We start from the raw sequence: 24423 nt of genomic DNA on the forward strand, positions 1-24423 counted from the left end.
CTTGGTGGTAGTAGGTTCCCACCTCTACCACCCCCCATCTCTGCTCACTCTTCTCTCTCCTTTTACAGGTATTGCATGCCACACTCCTGGGATTTCCTTTATATTGGATAATAGTCATGATTGGATTAAGGGTGATGCATGGGGTCCTGGTGTGGTGGTATAAGGTAAGCACTGCACTACTAATCACAAAGTCAGCAATTCAAATCCACCAGGCACTCATTGGAAACCCTATGGTTGCTATGAGTTGGAACCAACTTAATGGCACTTAACTATTATAACAATAGTAACAATATTGAATCCTGGTGGGACTATAGGAAAAGCACTGGACTGCCAACTGCAAAGTTGGCAGTTCAAACCCATGAACTACTCAGATTGAAAGAGGAGGCTTTCTGCTCCTGTAAAGGGAAACCTGATACAGGGTTGCTATGAGTTGGACTATAAACTGTTCACAGATGACGATACACATGGACCTCACCAGATAAAATACATAGAAATAAAACTGACTATAGCTCTGGAAAGAGATGAGAGGGGGGAAGCTCCACGTCATCAGCCGAAGCAAGGCCAAGGGCAGATGGTGAAACTGACCATCAATTGCTCATCTTCAAAACCAGGCTGAAGCTGAAGAAAGTGAAAACAAGTCCACAAGAGCCAAAATATGATCGTGATCATATCTCACCTGAATTTAGAGATCATTTGAACAACAGATTTGGTGCATTAGACACTAAAGAATGAAGACCAGAAGAGTTGTGGGATGACATCAAGAACATCATACAGGAAGAAAGCAAAAGGTCATTAAGAAGACAAACAAGAAGATATAGACCAAAATAGATGTCAGAAGAGACTCTGAAACTTGCTCTCCAGCATAGACATGCTAAATCAAATGGAAGAAATGGGGAGACAAAAGAGCTGAATAGAAAATTTCAAATGTCAGCTCAGGAAGACAAGGTCAAATATTATAACAAAATGTGCAAAGATCACGAGTTAGAAAACCAAAAGGGAAGACTACACTCAACATTTCTCAAGCTGAGGGAAAATATTCAAGCCTTAAAGGAGTCCATGGGTAAAATATTGAATGATGCAGAAAACATCAAAAGAAGAAGGAAGGAATACACAGTGTTTAAACATTTCAAGAGGTAGCATATGATCAAAAAAGCTAATGATACCGAAGGAAGAAATCCAAGATGCATTGAAGGCATTGGCAAAGAACAAGGCACAGGAAATTGATAGACTACAGATTGAAAATTTTCAACAAACTAATGGGGCATTGGAGGAACTCACTATGTCAAGCAATTTTAAAGACAATTACCTGGCCAACTGGTTGGAAGAGATCCATATTTGTGCCCATTCCAAAGAGAGGTGACCCAACGGAATACGACAATCATCAGACAATATCATTAGTATTACATGCAAGGAGAATTTTGCTGAAGATAATACAAAAATGGCTGAAACCATACGTTGACAGAGAACTGCCAGAGGTTCAAGCCAGATTCAGAACAGGACATGGGATGAGGAATAGCACTGCTGACGTCAGAGAATATCAGGAACATGTTTACCTGTGCTTTATTGACTACACAAAGGCTTTCGATTGTGTGGATCATGACAAGTTATATACAACATTGCGAAATATGAGTATTCCAGAACATTTAATTGTGCTCATGAGGAACCTGTACATAGATCAAGAGGCAGCTGTTAGAACAGAACGAGGGAACACTGAAAATTCGGAAAGGGGTGTGCCAGGGTTGTATCCTTTCATCATACTTATTCAATCTGTGTGCTAAGGAAATATTCCGAGAAGCTGGATTATATGAAGAAAACTGTAGCATCAGGATTGGAGGAAGACTCACTAACAACCTGTGATATACAGATGATACAACCGTGCTTGCTGAAAGCCCAGAGGACTTACAATACTGATGAAGATCAAAGACCACAGCCTTCGGTATGGGTTGCACCTCAATGTAAAGAAAACAAAAATCCTTACTACTGAACTAATAAATAGCATTCGTATAAATGGGGAAAAGATTGAAGTTGTCAAAGATTTCATTTTGCTCAGATCAATTGTCAACACTCATGGAAACAGCTGTCAAGAAATCAAATGATGTATTATTGCCTTAGGCAAATAATAAGACCTCTTTAAAAATGTTTTCATCAATTAGTCATGCCTGCTGTGGGCATAGAGCTGCCGGGCAGTACAAACAATTAATGCACTAACAAACAAAATGTCAGTTTGAGGACGAAGGTGTGCCTAACCCAAGCCATGGTATTTTCTGTAATCTCATATGCATGCAAAAGTTGGACAGTGAATAAGGAAGACTAGAAGAATTAATACATTTGAGTTATGGTGTTGGAAAAAAGTACCATGGACTGCCAAAAGAGCAGCAACTACCAAAATTGTTTTGAAAGAAGTACTGCCAGAATGCTCCTAGGAGACCAGGATGACCAGACTTCATCACTCATACTTTAGACATATTGAAGGACCAGTCCCTGGGGAAGGATATCATGTTTGGTAAAGTGGAGCGTTGGTGAGAAAGAGGAAGACCTTCAACAAGTTAGATTGGCATAGTGGCAACAACAATGGGCTAGGATTGCGAGGCCGGTACGGGACTGGACAGTGTTTTGTTCTGTTGTTCATAGGGTCGCTATAAGTTGGTACCAACTCAATGGCATCTAGCAATAAGAATGAGTCAGAATCAACTGAAATGCAGTGGATTTGATTGACTTGGTTTTTACTCCAGACTTAATCCTCTTATTGTTTTATTGCATCAGATTAGATCAGGGAGAATTTTCAATATAACTGTCAAACCACTGAGAATCATGGTCCAGCCAAGCTGACATTTCTCTCTCTCTCTCTCTTTTTTTTTTTTTTTGAGGCAAGGTCGGGGCTCACAATTCAATCCATGACACCTCCACATTGAACTCCTATCCAATCAAACAAAAATCAGCACACACTACTAATTACGTACTCAGCCACCCTGTACATCATAGACAGACGATACAAAGAGGTCCTTGCCCTCAAGAAGGTTGCCATCCAATAATGAAGACATGAGCCATTTCACAAATGGAAAATGCATAGAGGAAGTACTCATGCTACAAGTCTTCTACCTTATGCTCATGGCAAAACCATCACCGCCATCGCCACCACCAACAAAAGCTCAGTTGCCTTTGTGTTGATTTTTACTCATGGCAAACCCATGTGTGCCTGAGTAGAATCGTGCTCCACAGGTTTTTCAATGGCTGATTTTTCTGAAGTAGATTGTAAGGCCTTTCTTCCCAGGTATCTCTGAGTGGACCCGACACTTCAGTTTAGCAGCCTAGTGCATTAACTATTTGTATCATCCAGCAGCTCTATGCCCACAGCAGGCATGACTAATTGATGAAAACCTTTTTAACTGCCAAACTTTGGTAGACATGGCTTGTTGAGCCCAGAGCTCCAGGAAGCAGCTATGAATTGTAAGATCTTGATACGCAAGGTAAAACTATTTGCTATCCCTGATGCATACTTAGAAAGAGATAAGCATAGAAAACCGTCTTTAAAAGCCAGTGTCTTGATTGTGGACCACCAGTGTCCAAAGAGGAAATTGGTCAACGTGATCGGAGAAGGCTCTCTGGATTAGGGCCCTCAGCCCAGCATTCAAGGATGTCTAGAGATGGGAAAGGCATCTCTAATGAGGAGGATGGCAGCAATGTGGATTCAGAGACGAGCATACTTTGGGCCCATAAATCTGGAAATCCTGCTGAAGAGGAAGGTTGGAGTTGGGACCATTGAGTTATAAAAGAATGGTTAGCCAGGCCATCAAAGATCTCGAATGCCACACAAAAGATTGCAAATTCTATAAGAGGGCTTCAAAAGGTTTGTGGGAAAATGGACTTGAAAGATCATGGAATTTTTTCTCACAAACTTTTTGAAGCCCCTTTGTATTTTATGAACAGTAGAGAGGCTTGGCCAGTTTCTGAGTAGGAGAACGGGAGGAGCAAAGTGGTGTTTCCAGTGAATCAAAGTAGCAGGTGTGGCAGGAACGAAAGAAGAGGGAAATGGAAGAGGTTGTTTCTGGAGAGAGTAATCCAGGTGGGAAGGAACAAGGGACCAAGACAGAAAATAGCTGTCCAGATAAACAGGAGGAAGCAATGCATGGTGAGACTTCTCCAAGGACGATTTGGCAGTGTCTAGGGAAATGGAGAAATCCAAAGGGTTGCATCAAGGAAGCAGTGTTTTTGTTATTACTTCTCAGGTCTCCCTTGCTGAGAAAACATATGGGTTCTATTGCCACAGCAATGTTTGGGCAGCAGGTTAGCCATTTCAACAGATTCAAAGCAGGTGACTATCACCCATCTGTGTGGTTGTCATTCCTTGTTTAGAAACAGCAAGCAAGCCTATTGGATTTTCCTTCTGCATTACATGGACCAACATTTCAACAGTCTATAGAATGTCTCAAAAACCTGATTTCATCACAGAAAAATCAGTGATATCAGAGTTGTTGTTGTTGTTAAGTGCCATCGAGTCAGTTCCGACCCATAGCGACCCTGAACAGGGTGTCCGAAGCTGTAAATCTTTATGGGAGCAGAAAGCCTCATCTTTCTCCCGCGGAGCAGCTGGTGGTTTTGAACTGCTGACCTTGCGGTTCGCAGCCTGAATCGTAACCACTATGCTACCAGAGCTCCTTGATATCAGAGTACTTGGCTTCAAATGACTGTCATTATCTAATATCTTTCCGTATCCCATTCCAAGCTTTTTTGTAATGGGAATAACCCATTCATTCCTACTGCAGGTGAGTCTGTTTGGTAAATGCATATTAAAAGCTGTGAGCTGGTAAATGTCACGCCAAATCTTGGATCAAATAGAAAAACGAAAGCAGTTTCTAACAACTTTGTCTTTATAGAGGGTGTTATCACTGTTGGTACACATACCTCTGGATGTCACATTCCCTGAGATGCCCAGTATTATTATCTGTGATTAGGGTTGGTAATGATAGCTAACATTGACTGGGTACGCTATCAACAAGGACTTGGACAGGAACAGATGGCATGTTCAAACGGAGTCACAGAAGAGAGTTTCATAAAGGGGCTATTTACAAAGGTGTGGGAGAGTTAAGGCAACCAACAAGGAATTGTGAATACCCTGGGGCCAGTAATAGCTAGTTTCTGTAATACCCCTGGAGTCACTGGATAGTACAAACGGCACAGTCGCCTGCTTACCAGAAAGTTAGAGTTTTCAAGTATCCAGAGGTGTCGTGGAAGAAACGTCTGGCAATCTATTTCTGAAAATTCAGTCACTGAAAATCCTATGGAGCAGAGTTCTACTCTGACATACACAGGGTCACTATGAGTCAGAATTGGCAGAATTATCCCTAGTCTGAAGGGGTAAAGGGTAGGAGAGACTACCAGAGTCAGAACAGGGTGGTCAAATAGAAAGGGTCACCTGGAAGAAACTGAAGCTTTCAGCTGAGGGGTGCAGCACCCCCGAGCAGTAAATGCCCCATCACTTGCCTCCACCCTCAGATTTCCTTCTTTAGGTCAGCCCCACCGAGGCCAGGAGAGAGGGAAGATTCTCCATGCTGCACGGGGGCTGTGGGGTGGCAGAGAATGGCTCTGGAGAAACAAAAAGATGATTTCCATCTCAGCACTTACTATGCTCTGGGCACCGTCCTAGTACCTGAGTTGACCCCCACAACAATTCAAAGGCGATGACACAGTTTACAGATGGTCACACAAAGGCACAGAAAGGTTAAGTCACTACCCACGGTCACAACAACCCAGCTAACAGCAACCACCTCAATCAAGGCTCTCAGCAAGCAAGCCTAGTGTTTCAGCACCTCCACTGATCTGGTGCATAAAGTAGAGTCATTTTACTATCACCATTTTCACGACAACTTAATTACAATACACATTATTCACCCAACAGCTATTTCATGCACTGTTTCAATTAGTGAAGCCTCCCAAAGGTGGCCTGTAGGTGTCACATGAACTCAGCTGCAGGCTGGAAGAGTCCCCCCTTTCCTGCCCCTGAAAAGGTCACCAGCCCCGTGAAGGTTCTCTGCCAGGGAGTTGTGGATAGTACCTATATCTCAAGCAGCAGCCGAGAGAACCTGTGGTATCTGCCCCCTTTCCGGTCTCTCAGTCACCACTTCAGTCAGGCCCCCCTGTGCTCAGGGACAGGAGCCCCTGCTCCTGCAATTTGCTTCACTGGCTACAGATTCAAGGTGTTCCTTCTTTAGAGTCTCGTGTTTTCCTAAAATAAAGGCAAATTCCAGAAACACCACATGGCAGGAGACTGCTGACAGCCAGCTGCTGACTCATCTGTCCGTAAATAGCTGTCCTTCTTCTTAAGAACTTTAAGCACATTAACTTTTCTTCCACATCAGCCATTCACTCTGACACCGACCCCTGCCTGCCTTGGTAAGGAGCTGGAGGATGGTCTGTCACCTCTGATGTAGGGGCAGCACATTGCCCAGCTTCCCTGGGAGGTGCAAATCAGCTCAGTGAAAATTTGCAGCATCTGGAAGAAAGGTCTGACAATCAATTTCTGAAAAATCAACCTCTGAAGAACCTGTGGAGCCCACTTCCAGTCTGACACACAGGGGGTCAACAAGAGTTGGGGTCAGCTTGACAGCAGCTCTTAGGCCATCTCTCTTCTCTTCCCTTTGTCCACTTCCTAAGTGATGCCAATTAGATTCCCTGCCCACCATGTTGCTAATACTTCGTCACTATTCTAAAGATGCTCTGACTTCTCAGTCTTTTCCCTGAAGCCATGTGCAAACTCCTTGATGGAGCCCTGCTCTGCTGGACCATCACTCCACAGGACAGATCAGTCCCACAGTTCGCCATCACTGACCTCTGTACTCTGTACAGAGGCATTGGTGGATCCGTGGTAGACTTCTAGTCTTCCAGGCAGAAGATTCAGGCTCAGCTCCCAGTGAATGGACTTCATGTGCAGCCACCACCTGTCTGCCAGTGCCAGAGGAGGCTTGACTGTTGCTATGATACAAAACAGGTTCCAGCAGAGCTTCGAGACTAAGATTGGGAAGTAAGGGCTGAAAATCAGCCAGTGAGAACCCAATGGGTCACAACCAATCTCAAGATAGGGCAGCATTTTGGTCAGTTGCCCATGGGGCCACCATGAATTGGAGACTGACTGAAAACCAGCTAACAACAACCACCTCAAGGCTCTCAGTCCTACCTGGCAAAGCTCCTCTTCCTGATCAACTCATTCTGAAACTTCTCTGCTCTGCTCTACACAGACTTCCTTCACTGAGAGAAAGGGAACAAGAGAATGGAAGCCCCCTAGAATCTTGCTATGCTACACATCTGTGGTGTAGTGAATTATCTAAAGTCTCTTCTAGACATAGACCGTTAACTCCCACAAAACAATGTTTCTGCCCTGCTGGGTCTGATAAGAGAAGGTGGGAGATGATGCTGATAGTATGACATGATTACATGTGGATGTTAGCCGAGTTCATTGTAATTGTAAAAACTTGAAACTGTAGCATGGGTTTAAAATGAACCATCTCAGAAGCAGAAGGGAGGGATCACACTACCATCAGAGTAGAAGAGCCAGGAGTGGAGCAGGTCATTCGGACCCTGAGATCTCTGTGAGCTGAACCTCCTCGACCCAGGGACAGAAATCCATGACACTGGAGAAGTGGCAGAGAAGAAGCAGCATCAGCTGACCCAAGAACCAGAGCACGAGACAGAGCAGTGGGCTTCCCAGCTAATGGATCTAGTAAAGTTGAGTGGCTTTGGGCAGGAAGCTTGCTTGTAGAATGGAGTATTTCCAGACACTTAAGTGGGGCAGCTTGGTTTGCTGACCCACAGAGCTAGAGCCTACTGCCTTCAGGCTGAGGCGTATGGTGGAGTGGTGTGCCCTATGGGCATTTATCAGCAGCTGAGCGGAACAATCGCACCTTGAACATTTCTGATCCCAAATTGTAACCTGTTTACTTCCCTTAAAAACCACATAACTGTGAGTATTGTCTCTGAGTTGCCATGGATTACTGAGCCCAGGGAAGGAATGGTTGGTGCCATATTTTACAATGCCAAACTCCTTCATGAACATCATCCCCTTCTGCAAGGAGGTATGCCCTTCCCTCAAAGCTTTGGACTCCACCTGCATTTGCAGGGGCCTTAAATTAGTGATATTCAACCCCTCCCACCTCTCTTAAAGATTTCACATTCTCTCTCAACAAGCTCATTCCAATCAGCTTTACATGTGCCCAGAATTCCTTTCATTTCTTACCCTGTTCAGCTTCTATATTAGCTCTTTCCACCCCCTTGGTAACCAAACATCCCCTAGGGGTTACTTGTACTGTTGTTGTCTTCATTTTCTCACTTGCCATCCATACTACAACCCATTCTCAAAGGACTCCACCAGTCCACTCAGTGCCTCCGAGGTTACCAAGAACCTTTATAGTCTACTTCCTATGAACATAATAAACCTTACTGGACTTTTCACCTGTGGATGCCCCCTTCCTCTTAAAATGCTCTTATCTCTCATTACTACTTTATGTGATGTCCTCTGGGTCTTTCTCCTTCTTCCCTGGCGAGCCCTCCATTGGTTCCCTTGTAGACCTAGCCTTACTGCCAGGTTGTTAAAATGCTGGTGTCTGGACTTGCTCCTAAGTACCCTCTTCCGTCTCACTGCACTCGCTTCCTGGGTGGTCTTAGTCACACTCAAGGGTGTGACTATGATTTCCTACAGGAGATTCACCAGGATGCATTCTGCAAAAACCCTGTGGGCGCCATGTCTGACTCCCCTGGCTTCACAAGGGAGAAAAGAATCAAACTCCAGTCAGCCCAAGGCCGATTCCTATGAAATGGAGGTCAGACCTGCTTCCACCCTACAACCTTCTTTACCCTATTCTGACACCAACCATCCCTCCCACAACACTCCTGCTTCACATCTGCGTTCAATAATCCATTACAATGACCACACAGAACTCATAATAACACTCACAGTTTAGGATTTATTAGAGAAGCAACTGTTTGCTTCCTGTAGAAAGTCACAGTCACACCGTTGAGTGTGACTAAGACCACCCAGGAAGCGAGTGCAGTGAGATGGAAGAGGGTACTTAGGAGCAAGTCCAGACACCAACATTTTAACGACCTGGCAGTAAGGCTAGGTCTACGAGGGAACCAATGGAGGGCTGGCCAGGGAAGAACTTCCTGACAGCAGTTCTCCAGTCAAGAAGGCCTCTTGTCTGCCATACTGTAGTCACGCCTCACTCTGGTCTTCAGCCTCTCAGCCATGTGATTCCAGCCTTAGAGTCCTGTATGCCTTATTTGCATGGTTCCATTCAACCATTTGGAGTCCTGGTGTGATGCTGTGGGTTAATGAACCAAACTGCAAAGCCATTTGAACTGCAAGGTTGGCAATTCAAGCTCACCAGCTGCTCCTCAGAAACTCTATACAGGGTCACTATGGGTCAGAACTGACTCGATGGCAATTAACAACAACAACAACTCAACCATTTGGTGAAATAAAGGAGACTTTGGATAGAAAAGCCATTATCATGTAAATTCAAGATATCACACATGTTCAGCTCAAACCCGTGCTATGAGTGCCAGAGCTGAGGAGGCACAGATGACACCTTATGGAGCTATAACTCAAAGGCTCTTCACGCTGGACTGAACAGAAGTGAACTCATGAGTCCATGGATTTGTCATTTTGGAGTGCTCTCTGTTTCACCCAGATGGGCAAATGACAAAACTCAAACATCATCCCTAAAGTTCTCCAAGTCAACATCCAAAAACTAGTCAATAAAGCACTGATACCCCCCTAGTCCAAACCATTTCTATCCTCTAGGCCGTCCCGCCTGGTCTCCCCGCATCAACTCTTCCCCCATCCAGGCCACTCTCCATACAGCAGCCAGGGTGGTCCTTTCACAGCCCAAATTCTATGCTGTCACCCATTAGGGCCTGTCAGTGACATTCTCCCTCACCTCACATCACTCCCTCCTGTGTTCTCTATGTTCTACCCACACAACCTTCTCTCAGTGCCTCCTATGTGTTATGTCTTCTTGCCACAGGACTTTTGCACATGCCTCAATGCGTAGAACATTCCAAATCCTCACTCCCAACATCCTTCACCTAGCAAATGCCACATATACTACAGACAATGCTACAGTGCGAAATTTGCTGATGTTACCATCTCAGATCTTCACTCACATGGATGTTTATATGTAATGTTTCAACCAAAAAACACAAAAAGATCGGATTTATAAGGATACTGATAATAAGAAACAATAACGATAAAAAAAAGCCTTAAAATTTTTTAATGAGGTATTTGATGTTCATCAGAACCAACTTACAATGCAATCATTGGACTGGAACTCTGCCAAAAGTTGAGGACTTCCTCATATGAATAATAAAAATGATCTACAAATAATGTAGCTATCTAAGGTGGATAACTTAAAGTAGGGACACCTCTGTATGGACTTCCCGTGTGGGGCTGTAGGATAAGCACTGGACTGCAAACCACAAGGTCTGTGGTTGAAACCCACCAGCTGCTCCTTGGAAACCCTATATAGGGTCACTATGAGTCAGAACCGACTTGATGACACTTAACAACAACAAGGGTCTCTGTGAGTCCAAATCAACTCAATGGCAGTGCGGTTATGTTCAGTGTAATTTTTTACTAAAAGAGGTTTCCAAAAATGTTGAAGATCAAAACACTAATCACTTGCTGGGAAGGCCCCTGACATCCATACACTTGAACCCGGTCATAACTTTATATTCATTTGAGCTACTGTACCATGTGATGAATGCCTCTCCCCCTAGTATAAATGTACAAGGGGAGAGGTTGGCTGCCTGTCGCTGTTGTGTCCCCAGTGCTAACAGTGCCTTCCATGCAGTAGGGGACTCAGAAATATTCCTTAAATGAATGAACATATCCTAGAAGTAGAACTTCCATGTTCCTTCCTGGACTCCAGAAACCTTCCGTTTTCTTTCACACCTGACATACTCTTCATGAACTCTCCTCTACACAGTGAACAGCAGACATGTGTTTGTTTTATGATCAATATACTGAGATGTAGTGGAAAGTAAGTCACTGTTTTGGGAAAGGATAAATAAGAAAATGATTCAGAGATTCCTAGAATATACTTTGAGTCGTGGCCAAACGCTGAGCCTATTGGGTACTTTCCTAAGTGGGAGCTCATTCAGGCTCCACTATCATCTTGAGAGAACCCTGGTGGCACAGTGATTAAGTGCTCAGCTACTAACTGATAGGTTGGTGGTTCAAACCCACCCAGTGTGTCCATGGGAGAAAGACCTCCCATAAAGAACTACCTAGAAAACACTGAGGTAATTCTAGACTGTCCTATAAGTTTGCTATGAGTCAGAATCTAAAAGCAACAGCGTCTAAAGGCAACAGTATACCATTCATAGAAGAAATACAACCAGAATGATCCTTAGATGCAAAGATCGTAATTATTTTAGACAACTCATCAAGAAAAACCAATTGCCAAAAAACATCGTGTATGGGAGAGTAGAGAGTCAAGAAAAGCAAGGGAAAGCCACAATGACATGCATTGACACCATAGCCACAGCAAGGGACTCACACAGACCAATGATTGTAAAGATGGCCTAGGACCAGGCAACGTTTCATTGTTATACATCAGGTCACCGTGAGTTGGACCCAACTCAGTGGAGTCTAACAGTGCCCTCTTTAGCAGCAAGTCCAAAACTATACAGTTTGTGATACGTTTCCAAGTAAAAGGAGGTATCCTTGGGCATTAACTCATTGGCCTTGACTTTTCAAACTCTCTCCAATGTGCGCCAGGTAAACAGAGACATGAAGGACAGGAAGCCAATAGAAGATGAAGCAACCACATTTATCTTGATTCCTTGAGATGCCACTACAGGGGACTAGAGATTCTTCAGCAAGCTCAGTTTCCCCTGCCCTGCTTCTAGCACTGCAGCAGCCCCTCCGCTTTTTCACCCCCATTCAACTCTCCATTCAGTCATCTACTCATTCATTCAACATTGCCCCTCTCTGGGCACTTCTATCTGCTCAGCCCTAATCCTTTCATCCAGGAGGGAAAACAATGGCTTGGACTAAATGAGTGGAGGTGGGTGTCTCAATGTACTAGTGCTGCCCTTGCAAAAACACCACAGAGCAGTGGCTTTAAACTACAGACATTTCTTTTCTTACAGTTCTGGAGGCTCAAAGACCAAATGAGGATCTTGGTAGGGATCCCTTCTGTTGGCCTCTAGTTTCTGGTGGCTGCCAACAGTCTTAGGCATTCCTTTGCTGTTTATAGATACATCCGCCTCCCTCCTCACATGGTGTCACCTCCTGTGTGTCTGTCTGTGTCCATACTCCCCTTTATAACCCACCACTCCAAAGGATTACATTTAGGGCCCACCTTAGTGGATATGGCCTCATTAACATACCAAAAGAGGAAAAACTCTATTTGCAAACAAGAGCTCATTTATAGAAGTTAGGGCTTCAACATATTGTGCGGTGGGGGAAGAGGGGACACAATTCAACCCATAAAGGTGGAGAAAGGTCAATTAAATATGCTAAAATAGCCTAAATCTATGCCAGATGGATTAAGACTCATCTAGGATTCTCATAGAACCCTAGTCCTCTTTTTTTTTTCTTATTCAAATTCATTTATGTAACTACCTCTCATTATTTTAATCTAATCTGTTCCTGGAAACATACTGGAGAATGAATTTCAGAATATGTCCCAAGTTCATCCCAAAACCCCAAAGAGATTCCTGAAATATCCCTTAAACACGCTACACCAAACCCCCAGGACTTTCCCGTATTATAAAGCAATTACAAACCCTTGACCTAATTAGTTAGCATGCAGTGAGATCCTCAGAGGATCCCACACTGACACCTCCCATCGCCACACAGCACTGTAACAATATTAGGAAACGACATTAAAAATGCTACATAGAATGACATTTAAAGATACTACATGTACTAACTACCTCAGTGGGCTTGGATTTTTAGGGACCCCAGGTACATGGATGAAGTAGATTGGGGGTCAGAGGGTGGGCATGTGACCGTGATAATGGTGACACATTTAAAGGACAGAGCAGTGGGACAACTGAGTCAGAACTGCCTCACAAGCCACTCGTCTTGTGGGACTCCACAACAATTGAACAATTACTTGGTGTGCCCACATGGGGTCCTTCTAATAGGCACTTGAATCAGACAACACATTTTGGTTCCACAAGTTGGAAGTTACGAACACGTATTTAAAATACGAGAGCCTGTATTTGTTACTATCTAAAGCTTAGGCGAGAACTGTGTGCTCTGTACTGGAAGTGCATGGCTCAGCGTGTCACCGAGGCATTAATAAATGTCTGATGTCTGAACAACTGACGCGCTCGACTTCCGACTGAAAGGTTTAAGTTTAAGTCTACCCAGACGTGACTATGTGACAGTTCTGGTGGTCCATTTTTGAAAGGTCACAGCCTTGGAAACCCTATAGAACTGCTCTACTATGCACATGTGGGGTCACCATGAGCTAGAATTAACTTGACAGCAACTGACAACTCCACATAACACTAACAACCTATGCTGTCGTTGGTCATGTGCCATCAAATTGGTTCCGTCCGACTCATAGCGACCCTATACAGTGCTTCTGAAAAGTGGCTGGTAGGTTTGAACCCCTGACTTTGCAGTCCAGTGCTTTAAGCCTATAAGGTGGCGCTGCAGGATAATGCGCTGGACAGCAAGTTTGGGTTGAATCACAAAGTTGGCGGTTCAAGTTCACCAGTCACTCCTTGGAAACCCTATGCAGGGTCGCTATGAGTCGGAACCAACTTGCTGGTACTTAACAACAACAACATTAGGTAGCTGGAGTCCTGGTGTGGTGCTGCAGGATAAGCACTGGACTAATTATAGAATCTCTTAGTTCTTGAATCTGTCTCTATCTTCAAAACAGGGATTCCCCACTGTCTGTTGTCAAGAAATATGCTGAGGAAGACTAAGTACAGAGCCATGGACTAGAAATGGGCGTGGAGTGGCTGATTGCAGTGCAGAGAGTATGAAGAGTAAGTATGTAAGTGGAGCATCTACTTTGATTCTGATTTCTCTCGTTTGACTCTGGCTCAGGGATGTTCAGTTCTATCTTTTCTCCTTTTTGCTTTCTGGGTCTGATGTTTCCTTATCCTACTGGTCTCATCCCTTCCTCTATCTCTGCCATGATCATTATTGTTAAGTGTTGTTGAGTTGGTTTTGACTCATATCAACAGTAAGTACAACAGAATGAAGCACCACCCAGCCGTGCACTGTCCTCACAATTATTACTATGCTTGAGTTCATCTCACTGGGGGGTCTTCGATTTTTTTTCACTGTCCCTCCACTTTACCAAGCATGATGTCCTTCTCTAGGGAGTGGTCCCTCCAGACCATATGTCCAAAGTATGAGATACAAAATCTGGCCATCTTGGCTTCTAAGAAGCATTCTGGTTATACTTCTTCCAACATAGATTTGTTTGTTCTTTGCCCTCTAATTTTTCTTTCAGTTGTTTCTTCCCTGACAGTCCATTGGCTTCTCTATTTCTCTTCCGTTATCCCAAGCACTTGACCCTAACCTGGTTGAAAGTTCTCAAGGATGCAGTGATGTTTTCTGCTGGAGTTAATGGAAGGTGCTGGTGAATCTTCAGTTGCCTTGAGAGGAGAGTCATGCACCTGGATTGTCTATTTGCTGCACCAAGAGGAGAAAGTGGGGAAGGGGAGAAGTCCCAGTTCTGGGACCTGCAGTGAGGGAAGGATTGAGGGATATGGGCATAGGGTTCCACAGTGGGACTATTTCCAGCGGGTGTGTGTGTTCATGTCCCTGAGATACTCTATGCAAATTTGTTGATGAAAAATTCTTACTGTCTTCCACGTTGCTAAGCAACCAACCCAAACATTTTTACTATGTCAAATCTCTCCGGAAGGTCCTCAGGCTGCATCATAGCCTAAACAGTGTTGGACTTAAGAGGCAGAGAAGCAATCTAAAGCTCCAGGAAAGGTTTCTGAGGCTGCTCTACACAAATGCAAATTCACAGACAGATTTATAATATTGTTATTGTTAAGCCGAGTCAGTTCTGACTCAGAGTGATCCTGGAAAAGGGTTTCTGAGGTTTGAACTGTCAATTCTGCGGTTCACAGTTCAGTCTGCTCCTACAGCACCACACCAGGAGTCCCATTAATAGCATATCAATGGAAAAACTATGGCTCAGGTACAATTTTGACTGTTTTTTTCTTTTGATTTCTAGCCCAGTGGTCAAAAATGTGGACTTTAGCACCAGACCCGCTCTACTACCGACTAAGGAGTCCTGCTGTGGCATTGTGGGTTAATGCGCTGGACTGCAAAGTCGGTTTGAACCACAAAGCCAGCAGTTCAGGCTCACCAGCCGCTCCTCGCAATCCCTTTACAGGGTCGCTATGGGTTGGAACCAACTCAATGGTACTTAACAATAACAAACAACAACTGAATAAGTGACTTAGGCTCTTTGTGTTTCTTGTTCCCATCTGTAAATGAAGATAGTAATTGTGCATATCTCATGAGGTTATTGTGACAATTAGATGAGTTAATATGTTTAAACTACTTAGAACAGTGCCAGGCACATAGAAAGAGCTCAAGAAATGGTAGCTATTTGATCATTTATTTATTGTTCTATAGACATGGATTTATTTTTATGTTTCTATGAATGGTAGAGTTTAATCTCCAGGATAGCATTCAGTAGGAAGCTGAGAAATGAATACTTCTAAAGGATGAGAATTCAGAGAGATTAGACTTTATTGAAGCCCAGAGTCAAATCTGTTCCAGGAGTGGGATTAGAAATTCATGGAGCCTCCTGGGACTCTGGAGTTTACAGGGGGCCTCAGGAGAAAAGCCAAGAAGGTCATCCAACTGGAGAAAATTGTCCCTTGGACTGAAGATGAGCATGCCCTGCTGAGGGTGTCCTCCAGAACATCAGCACTGTTAACACCTTCAAGTTCACAATCTGTCTCCCCACTTCTCATGAAGGTAAGCCTGTGCTTTCATTGTTGTACCAAAAGGACATGATGCTTGACAGCATAGAAAACCAAAACCCAACCATACTGCCATCGAATCAATTCCAACTCATAGTGACCCAATATAGTCAGGATTTCGGAAACTATAAATCTTCACGGGAACAAACAGCCTTATTTTTCTCCCTCAGAGTGGCTGGTGGATTTGAACCTCCAACTTTATGGGTAGCAGCCCAATGCCTAATCCACAGCAGCCAAAAGGGCTCCTTTAGCCAAGTAGAGGGTCAGTGAAAAAGACCCTCAATGAGATGGACTGACATAGGAGCTACCACAATGGGCCCAAATATACAGCAATACTTGTGAGGTGACCCCGGGTGGGTCAGTCCATTGTACATAAATAGCGTTGCTATGAGTTGGAAACAACTCAAGGGCATTTAACAAGAACATTTAACAAGTGCCTAGTATGTTCTCATTAAGCTTTAATGAATGAAGTAATTAACTAATGAAACACAGCATCTGGTCTATCTCTGGTCCATCCTCACTCATACAAGTGGGAACTAAAGGCACATTATCTGAGAAGCTGCTGCTGTAAACGTCTGATAAGGAGAAGAAAGGACCGAAGGGCTGGTTACTGGGGCCACAGTGATGATCTCAAGTTACCAGTCCCAAAGAGGAGTCTTTAATGCTGTAGGAAGTGGCCCCAGGAGTAACAGAAAAGCAAACAGAGTCTGGGAGCTGGTTCACAACAAGACAACCACATCTCTTTAACATAGTCCCAAAGTCTCCTAGTGATAAAAATATTTGACTGATTCTATATTAATATTCACAATATGACAGCCATCGATCATTTATTGTTGTGACCTGCCATCCATCCATCGAGTCAGTACCTGACTCATGTCTCCACCCCCGATTCATGTTGGCTCCTGAACAATGAATCGAATGATACACTGCCTGGTCCTGTGCCCTTCCCATAATTCATTGCAGACCCAACCATTTTTGGAAGTAGATCACCAGACCTTTATTCCTAGTCTCTTTTCATCTGGAAGTTCCACTGAACACGGTTTAGCATCATTGTTGTTGTTAAGTGCTATTGACTTGGTTCTGACTCATTACAACCCTGTATAGGGTTTCTGAGGAGAGGCTGATGGGTTTGAACTGCAGACTTTGTAGTTTACAGTCCAGTGCTTATCCCAAAGCATCACCCCCCCACTTAGCATCATAGCATCATGGAAACAAGAGTGGCAGTGGTGCATAGGTACATTGGCTGGACGTTGAATTCGATCACCGAACCACCACTCCCCTCAAAGTCCAACCACATACAGAAAAGCACACAAATCATCAATATCGAGCTTAATGGAGTTTTCTCTTAATAAGAGGAGCGCAGGACTAAAAGCCTAACTGTTCCTTCACCTCTCAGTTATCACCTCAACCCCATCCAAGGCTTTAAACCGTATACACATGAAAATGTAACAATCTGTGCTCTTTTGTGTCTATTCTCTTTGGTCCAATGTTGCATCACAATATGACAGACCGATTCTGAGATTCTGACTATAGCTACAGAAGAGCTATCACACACTCAGCCAACATCGCATGCATATTGCCAGGGAAACAGTGAAAACCAAAGACATGCTACCTGCCCTTTGAGAGAAACGACGCCTCACTGTATATAGAGTGTCAGATACAAACTCAGACTTACTGATACAAAACCTGCAACGTATCTATTTGTGTTTCATCTAACACCATTCTCTCTGCCCTGCTGTGATGGGAGGGGATAAGGTTGTTTAAGTTGGTAGTAGTAGCAGTGTGGTGGCACCATATGATAAGCACTAGACCTCAAGGTCAGTTTGAACTGCAAGGCTGGTGGTTCAAATTCACCAGTTGCTCCTCGGAAACCCTATACAGGGTTGCTATGAGTCAGAAGTGGCTTGACAGCACTTAACAACAACAACAACAAGTAATAGCAGTGGGAGGCCTATGACTCATAGCAATCCATGTGTGTCCGAGTAGAACTGTGCTCCACTGGGCTTTCAATAGCTGATTGTTCCGAAGTAGATTGCCAGACCTTTCTTCTGAGGTACCTCTGGGTGAACTCGAACCTCCAACCTTTCAGTTATCAGGTGAGCAAACTAACCCTTTGTACCACCCAGCATTCCATCTAGTTATTTATATTGGCCATAAAAAGAGGGCTTCCTCCAAAAGGACCCAGAAGAGGAGTAAGTGGCCATTGATGCAGACAAGTGAAAAAAGGCAATTCCAGGAGTGGGCTATTGTCTGTCACTACTGCATTCAGAATGAGCAGGGAAAAGAAGATAACCAATCCTCGCTCTGTCTCCTTGCTCAGGAGACCAGACCACTGTAGAGTAATTCAGCTTGGAAAGATGGGTTGACAACAGGGGGGTCCCGGGGAGTCCTGCTGGACTAGGGTAGAGGGGCAAAGGTCCAGGGATTGGCTGAGGAAGCAGGATAAAGGGTTAAGAGTGTATACGTAGACATGGCAAAGAAGAGGTATGAATTGAAAGCAGCTGGAAGACTAGAAGGTGACAAATGACGGAGAGCTTCCACCCTGTCGCACTTCCCTTTTTGATGTGCTGTGGATTCCTTTAGCTGTCAGAAGCCTGTCTACACCTCAGAGTATTTTAAAAAGCAGACTATAAAAGGCATATAACTACAAAAGAATACCTAATAAAGGCAACTTATTAATTCATAACATAACAGGATTTAATAAGTACCATCGTTAAGAATTAGAGATGTGCAGAAAAGATATTGTGAGGTTTCTGTACCAGCTGTTGCATGCTAGAAAAATATCTGTGATTTAGAATCTCGGGTATCGTTAGGACTTCTGTAGTTTGTTGCTTACACTCCACTAACAGGGAATGCTAAATTTCAGTTAGAGATGAGTGAGAATAAAGATGTAAGAAGTTGTTTTCCCAATCCAAAATCATGAGTCCCTTCACTTCTATCTACAGACTCCTTGGGGGAGGAAGTGTCTGTGGATCCCAGGTTAAAAATCCCTGGGAAGAACTTCAAAGTTTTCAAAATCACCATCAACTTCAACTTCAATCAACCATTCAGGGTCGGGAATCAGATTCACAAATCCAAGGAATTTATCCAGCAGTACAATCAGTAACTGATGAACACATTGGCAGTAAGTCCTTATCCTACAGACAACAACTCACTTCTCAGTGGACCATCTGGGACACTTCTGTTGTTCTAGAAATCCAGATTCCTGCCTTCCCCTCCCCAGGCCCCCATCCTCTCTGGTTAAGGGACATCTTAGAGCACCTTCCCTGGCTCCCCCTTCCTTGTTAACATGTGTTACAGGTACCATACCACAATGCTGTCACCAGCTGCCCCGAATGCTGTCTCCTCTCCTTTTTTTTTGAAATGTCAGTTGTGTTTGTCTTTTCTCTATTGACTCGATCTGGGTCAATGGCTGAATCTGTGTGAGCACAATGGCAGCTGAGTCAACAGTGTGACTTCGCCATATTCACACCTGTAGATTTAGCCCCAGGTTACCCATATCCTTGGTCACCATGGGAATCAGGTGATGGGTTAGTATGATATATCAGAAAATATTGAGTGTGCTCCTACTGAGCTAGCACTGAACTGCAAAAACAGGGCATGTGCGCTACCCACACTTAACAAAAGAGCTCAGACAACAACCCTGGCTAGGTGGAAGCTAGGACACCTTTATTTGTCAATAGTTTCTTATCAGAAACATACTAGATTCCAGGCACCAGCTAAGTGCTAAGAATAAAGCAGTGCATGGAACTGTACAGTCCCTACTGTCATGAGCCTTATATTCTAATGTGGGGAGTAGAGAATTCATTATATAAGTCAGCAAATAAGAAAGATGGTGACAAGGGCAATACAAGGATTTGGTTGGAACAATACAGTTGAGGCTAATAGGAGGTGTGGACTACCGTCTGGACACATCATCAGGAGGGACCAGTCTCTGGAGAAGAAGGACAGCATGATTGATAAAGTGGAGGGTCAGAAAAAAAGAGGAAGACCCCCCAACAACATGGATTCACACAGTGGCAGCAGTGATGGGCTCAAGGGTGGTAACAATTGTGAGGATGGAGTAGGACCAGGCAGTATTTCATTCTGTTGTGCATACAGTCACTAGGAGACAGTACCAATTGGACAGCACCTAACAACAACAACATTATTGTTGTGTGCCATCAAGTCAATTCTGATTCATAGGGACCCAACAGGACAGAACAGATCTGTCCTATAGTGTCCCTAGGCTAAAATCTTTACAGGAGAAGATCACCAGATCTTTTCTTCTGCAGAGCAACTCACCAATCTTTTGGTTAGCAACTGAGTGCATAACCAATGTTCCACCAGGGATCCTTATCACACATGTGGCAAAATTTTGCCTGAGGAAAGTGATGTTTAACCAGAAAGTGATCTGAACTATGAGAAGGGGCGGTTTGTGTGAAAAGCCAGAGGAAAATAGTATGGGAGGTGCAGAGGCAGGAAAGTTTGGTGCCTTCTAAGAAACACCCTAAATCCAGGGAGTTGAAATAGTGATAAAGGGGAAATTGGCATGAACTTGGCATCTGCCAGACCAAGCAGGTGAGGCAGTGTAGTGAAGCAGCTAGTAGCACGAACTCTGGGACCAGACCAGCCTGGCTAGAATCTGGCTCTAAAACATCTCTAGCTGTGTGGCATCAGGCAAGTTATTTGCCATCTCTGAGCCTTAGTTTACTCATCTTTAAATTGGGATCCAATTTAAAGTAGATCTTTGTTATTGGGTTGTTGAGACGATTAAATGTGTTAAGAAGAATAAAGCACAGAGTTCATACTGTGTAATGGTGTGCTATTATTTATTCCAATCTTAGTAGGAAGTTATGGAAGATTCGAAGCAGGGAGAGGCACAATCCGGTTTGTCTTTAACAGGTCCGTGGCTATTGTGTGGGTAATCGGTAGTCAATAAGACAAAAAGCTGGACGGGTTCTTAGAGGTCATTTCCACCACTTCCTTCCCCAGGCTCTCTCTGGAAAGCCTCCACTATGAACCGCAGAGGTGGGCTGTTTGTCAGGTGCCAAAGGTTGGGCGGTCTGAGTCCACCCTCAGCAAAGGATGGCTCATCCCTGCCTGTGGGGAGCCCACCACTCCCATTACCAGATCATTCCTCGTCCACGTCCACGTCCAGCTTCTATTTCTGCCTGAGTCCATGTCACTTTTCTTGAATTGTAAATGCCTCAAGGACAGAAGCCATTTGCTTTTCATTCTCTCTATACAATGACTGACACAGGCCCCACATCTGGGCCCTGGAGTCCCTGAATAATTGATGGGCAAAGGGAAGGCGGAGTCAGAGTGTTTCAGAGTCAGTACAAAGTCCTGGTGTGGCCTTGCAGGATTAGCGCTGGACTGTGAACCACAAGGTCAGCAGCAGTACAAACCCACTAGCCACTCCTTGGAAACCCAACACAGGGTGACTGAGTCGGAACCAACTCAATGACACTTAGCAGCAACCTGAAGCTAAAAGTACTGGACTGCTAACTACAAGGTTGGCCTTTTAAACCCAGCAGGTATTCCTCAGGAGAAAGATGAGACTTTCTGCTCACACAAAGATTTACACGCTTGGAAACCCCATACAGGGTTGTTATGAGTCTGAATCCACTGACTTGATGGCACTTAACAACAACAACATGAAACTGTAAGATGTTTCAGGAGCCCTAGGAAGTCATGCCTCTGTCCAAAGGCCAACCTTCTTCAAATCACTCTTGGACTTCAACAAAGCCGTTCTGCATTCCCTTCCTGTTTGGAAGACATCCTAGAGTTCAGAGCCTCTAGAGGGAAGTCCTTCTAAACCTCTGTCTCAGATGCCTTCTGTTGCACCGTACAACGGGGAACACTCCGATTTCCCCCCAAAGGGGGCTCTGGAAACAAGCAAATTCATGTCACTAAAGCCCTCTGGTCCCCAGGAATATTTGGGGGAGGGGGAGAGTATCACAGAAACCCCTCTGGCTAACTGGAGCCTGGGGCTGATGGGAAGGGGTAGGGTCGGTCCTTCAGAAGCTCCAGGATTTCAGCTAGCTCTCCTGATTCCAGACACCCCTGCAGGTCTGCCCCATGGATCCCCAACACCCATGGGCAGCTGCTGCTCCCGCCCCAGCTCCCCACTGGCTTCCAGAGGTTTGGCTCCTTCTCAGCTAAGTGTAGTATTTATTCCGAGATTGGTGAGAAACAGCCCACAACCCCCACCTCTGTCTTCTCTCTCACAATCCCCTTTCCTCTTCCCCCCAATTCTGCATGCTCCCATACTCCACAATTCCTCTCCTGGTCTCCCCAAACCCTCACAATCCCCTCCGTGGTCTCCGCTCCCCTCCCATTTTCCCTCAGGCCTCCATCCCCCTCTCCTCCCACCCCTGCACATCCCCACACTGTCCTCCCAGCCCCATTTCCAAGTCCCCTGACTCTGGTCTTTTGACCTCGCTGCTCCCCACTCCTCGAACCAGGCGCCCCCCCCCCTTACACCCCACGACCACCCCTCCCCCAGGCTTCTCGGTCCCCTCTGACGGTCCTCCGGCACGTCCGCAGTCCCCTCCCCACCAGACTCTGTCGCGTACCTTAAAAGGGTCCCCGCCACTCCCCGCAGTCCCTGGCGGCCCGCGGCGACGCCCCCGCTCACCTGTTGGGCAGGTCGGAGGACGCCCGGCTTTGCCTTCTCAGGGTCGGGTTCCCGGTCGCGCGGCAGCAGCCCCTTCTTGGGGTGCATGTGGCGGCACAGGCAAGTGACCCCACAGAGCGCGAGGATGCTGGTGGCCGTGCCCAGCGTGGCGCCCAGCGCGATCACCGGCACCGACAGCACCATGGTGCCGCCGGCAGCGCCCCGATCCCGCGAGCTGAGGCTCCCGCCGCGGCAGGGCGGGCAGCGCTGGGACGTCAGAGGAGGAGGCTGGCTGCGCGGGCTCCACACCACGTCAACCAACCACCCCCTCCCGCCGACATGTGACCGTACCCCCCACCCAAAGGAGCCCGAGCCATTCTTCAACCTGTATGTACAGGACAATTGTGTCCAAAAAGGGCACCAGCTGGTGGAGGTCAAACTGTGTGTTAGCAGGCAAATCAGGGCTCGAACCCACAGCTGCAGGGTCCGTCAGGGTAGAGGTCATTTTACCAAAGTAACAGCCATCTGTCCACCCTTTTTTCCCTCAGGTTTGGGCCAAGGAGGCTTTGAGAGTGTGTGCAACACAAAACCATACAAAGCAGGACTTTGTGGTCTCCTAACTCAGGCATTTCCTCTGGAGCAGAGGGGCAGGCAGCTGGAGGAATTGGTGTGTAGTCCTGGTGAAGAGGGTCACAAGGATGTTATTGTTAAGTTCGGACCCATAGTGACCCTGAATAGGGTTTCTGAGGAGCAGCTGGTGAGCTTGAACCGCTGACCTTGCAGTTCAAACAGCTTTGCAGTCTGGCACATTAACCCACAGCGTCATAATAGGATTCGAGGATATGGTTAGTATCCCTTTTAGAGCTGAACCTCTAGTACAGGCTGATTTGTTGTTAAGTGCCTTCCTCATAACAACCATGGTCAGGGTTTCTGAGTCTGTAAATCTTTGTGGAAACAAAATGCCTAGTCTCTTGCAGAGTGGCTGGTGGGCTCGAACACCCCACCTTGTGGTTTACAATTCAATGCTTACCCTACAAAGCCACTTGTTCCGAATAGTTCAGGTTGTTGTTGTTGTTGTTGTTGTTAAGTGCCATCGAGTCGTGTCCGACCCATAGCGACTCTGTACAGGGTTTCCGAGGGTGTAAATCTTTACGGGAGTAAAAAGCCTCATCTTTCTCCCGCGGAGCGGCTGGTAGTTTCGAACTGCTGACCATAAGGTTCGCAGCCCGATTCGTAACCACTACGCTACCAGAGCTCCTTGAATAGTTCAGTTAGTGCACCTATATTACCTAGTTCCATCTGCACAGCCTAGCAGATATCCTAATTTCCATTTACACAGGCGCAAACCGAAGCTCAGAGGAGATGTGGGACAGCTAAAATAATCCAGCCATTCTGCACCCAAACTCAGGTTTGGGGATCCCAAGTCTGCCAGGTGACACTCAAAGAAAGCACTGGTCTTAGGAGAACTCAAACCAAACCAAACCAGCTGTTCACAAGTGGACTCCCATTCAATGGTGACCCCATGTGTGTCAGAGTAGAACTGTTGCTTCCTGGGGTTTTCAATGGCTATGTCCTTTCAGAAATAGTTCAGCAAGCCTTTCTTCTGAAGCTCGTCTGGGTGGGCCTGAATCACCAACCTTTTGTTTAACAGCCAACTGTATTATCTGTTTGTACCACCCAGAAACTCCATTGGTCCATTGAGTAGTGATGGATGTGTGCTGTTGAGTTGGTTCCAACTCATAGAGAACCTGCCAGAAGATCAAACACCTGGAATGTTCCTTAGAAGCCAGGATGGTGAGACTTCGTTTGTTATACTTGGACATGTTATCAGGAGGGACCAGTCCCTG

The 24423-nt window shown here is 45.3% G+C and overlaps 1 protein-coding gene across 1 annotated transcript in view; it reads right to left on the reverse strand.

The window, feature by feature from the left end:
- The window catches only part of SYT13 (synaptotagmin XIII), an 80901-nt gene extending 58077 nt beyond the window's left edge, over positions 1-22824 (reverse strand). Inside the window, exon 1 of the mRNA XM_006865039.1 lies at positions 22598-22824. Within this exon, the coding sequence (XP_006865101.1) occupies positions 22598-22780 (183 nt within the window). The 5' untranslated portion in view covers positions 22781-22824. The remainder of the gene's footprint in view (positions 1-22597) is intronic.
- Between the last annotated feature and the right edge of the window lie 1599 nt (positions 22825-24423).

Source organism: Chrysochloris asiatica, unplaced genomic scaffold (genome assembly GCF_000296735.1).
Source record: "Chrysochloris asiatica unplaced genomic scaffold, ChrAsi1.0 scaffold00075, whole genome shotgun sequence".
Lineage (NCBI taxonomy): Eukaryota > Metazoa > Chordata > Mammalia > Afrosoricida > Chrysochloridae > Chrysochloris > Chrysochloris asiatica.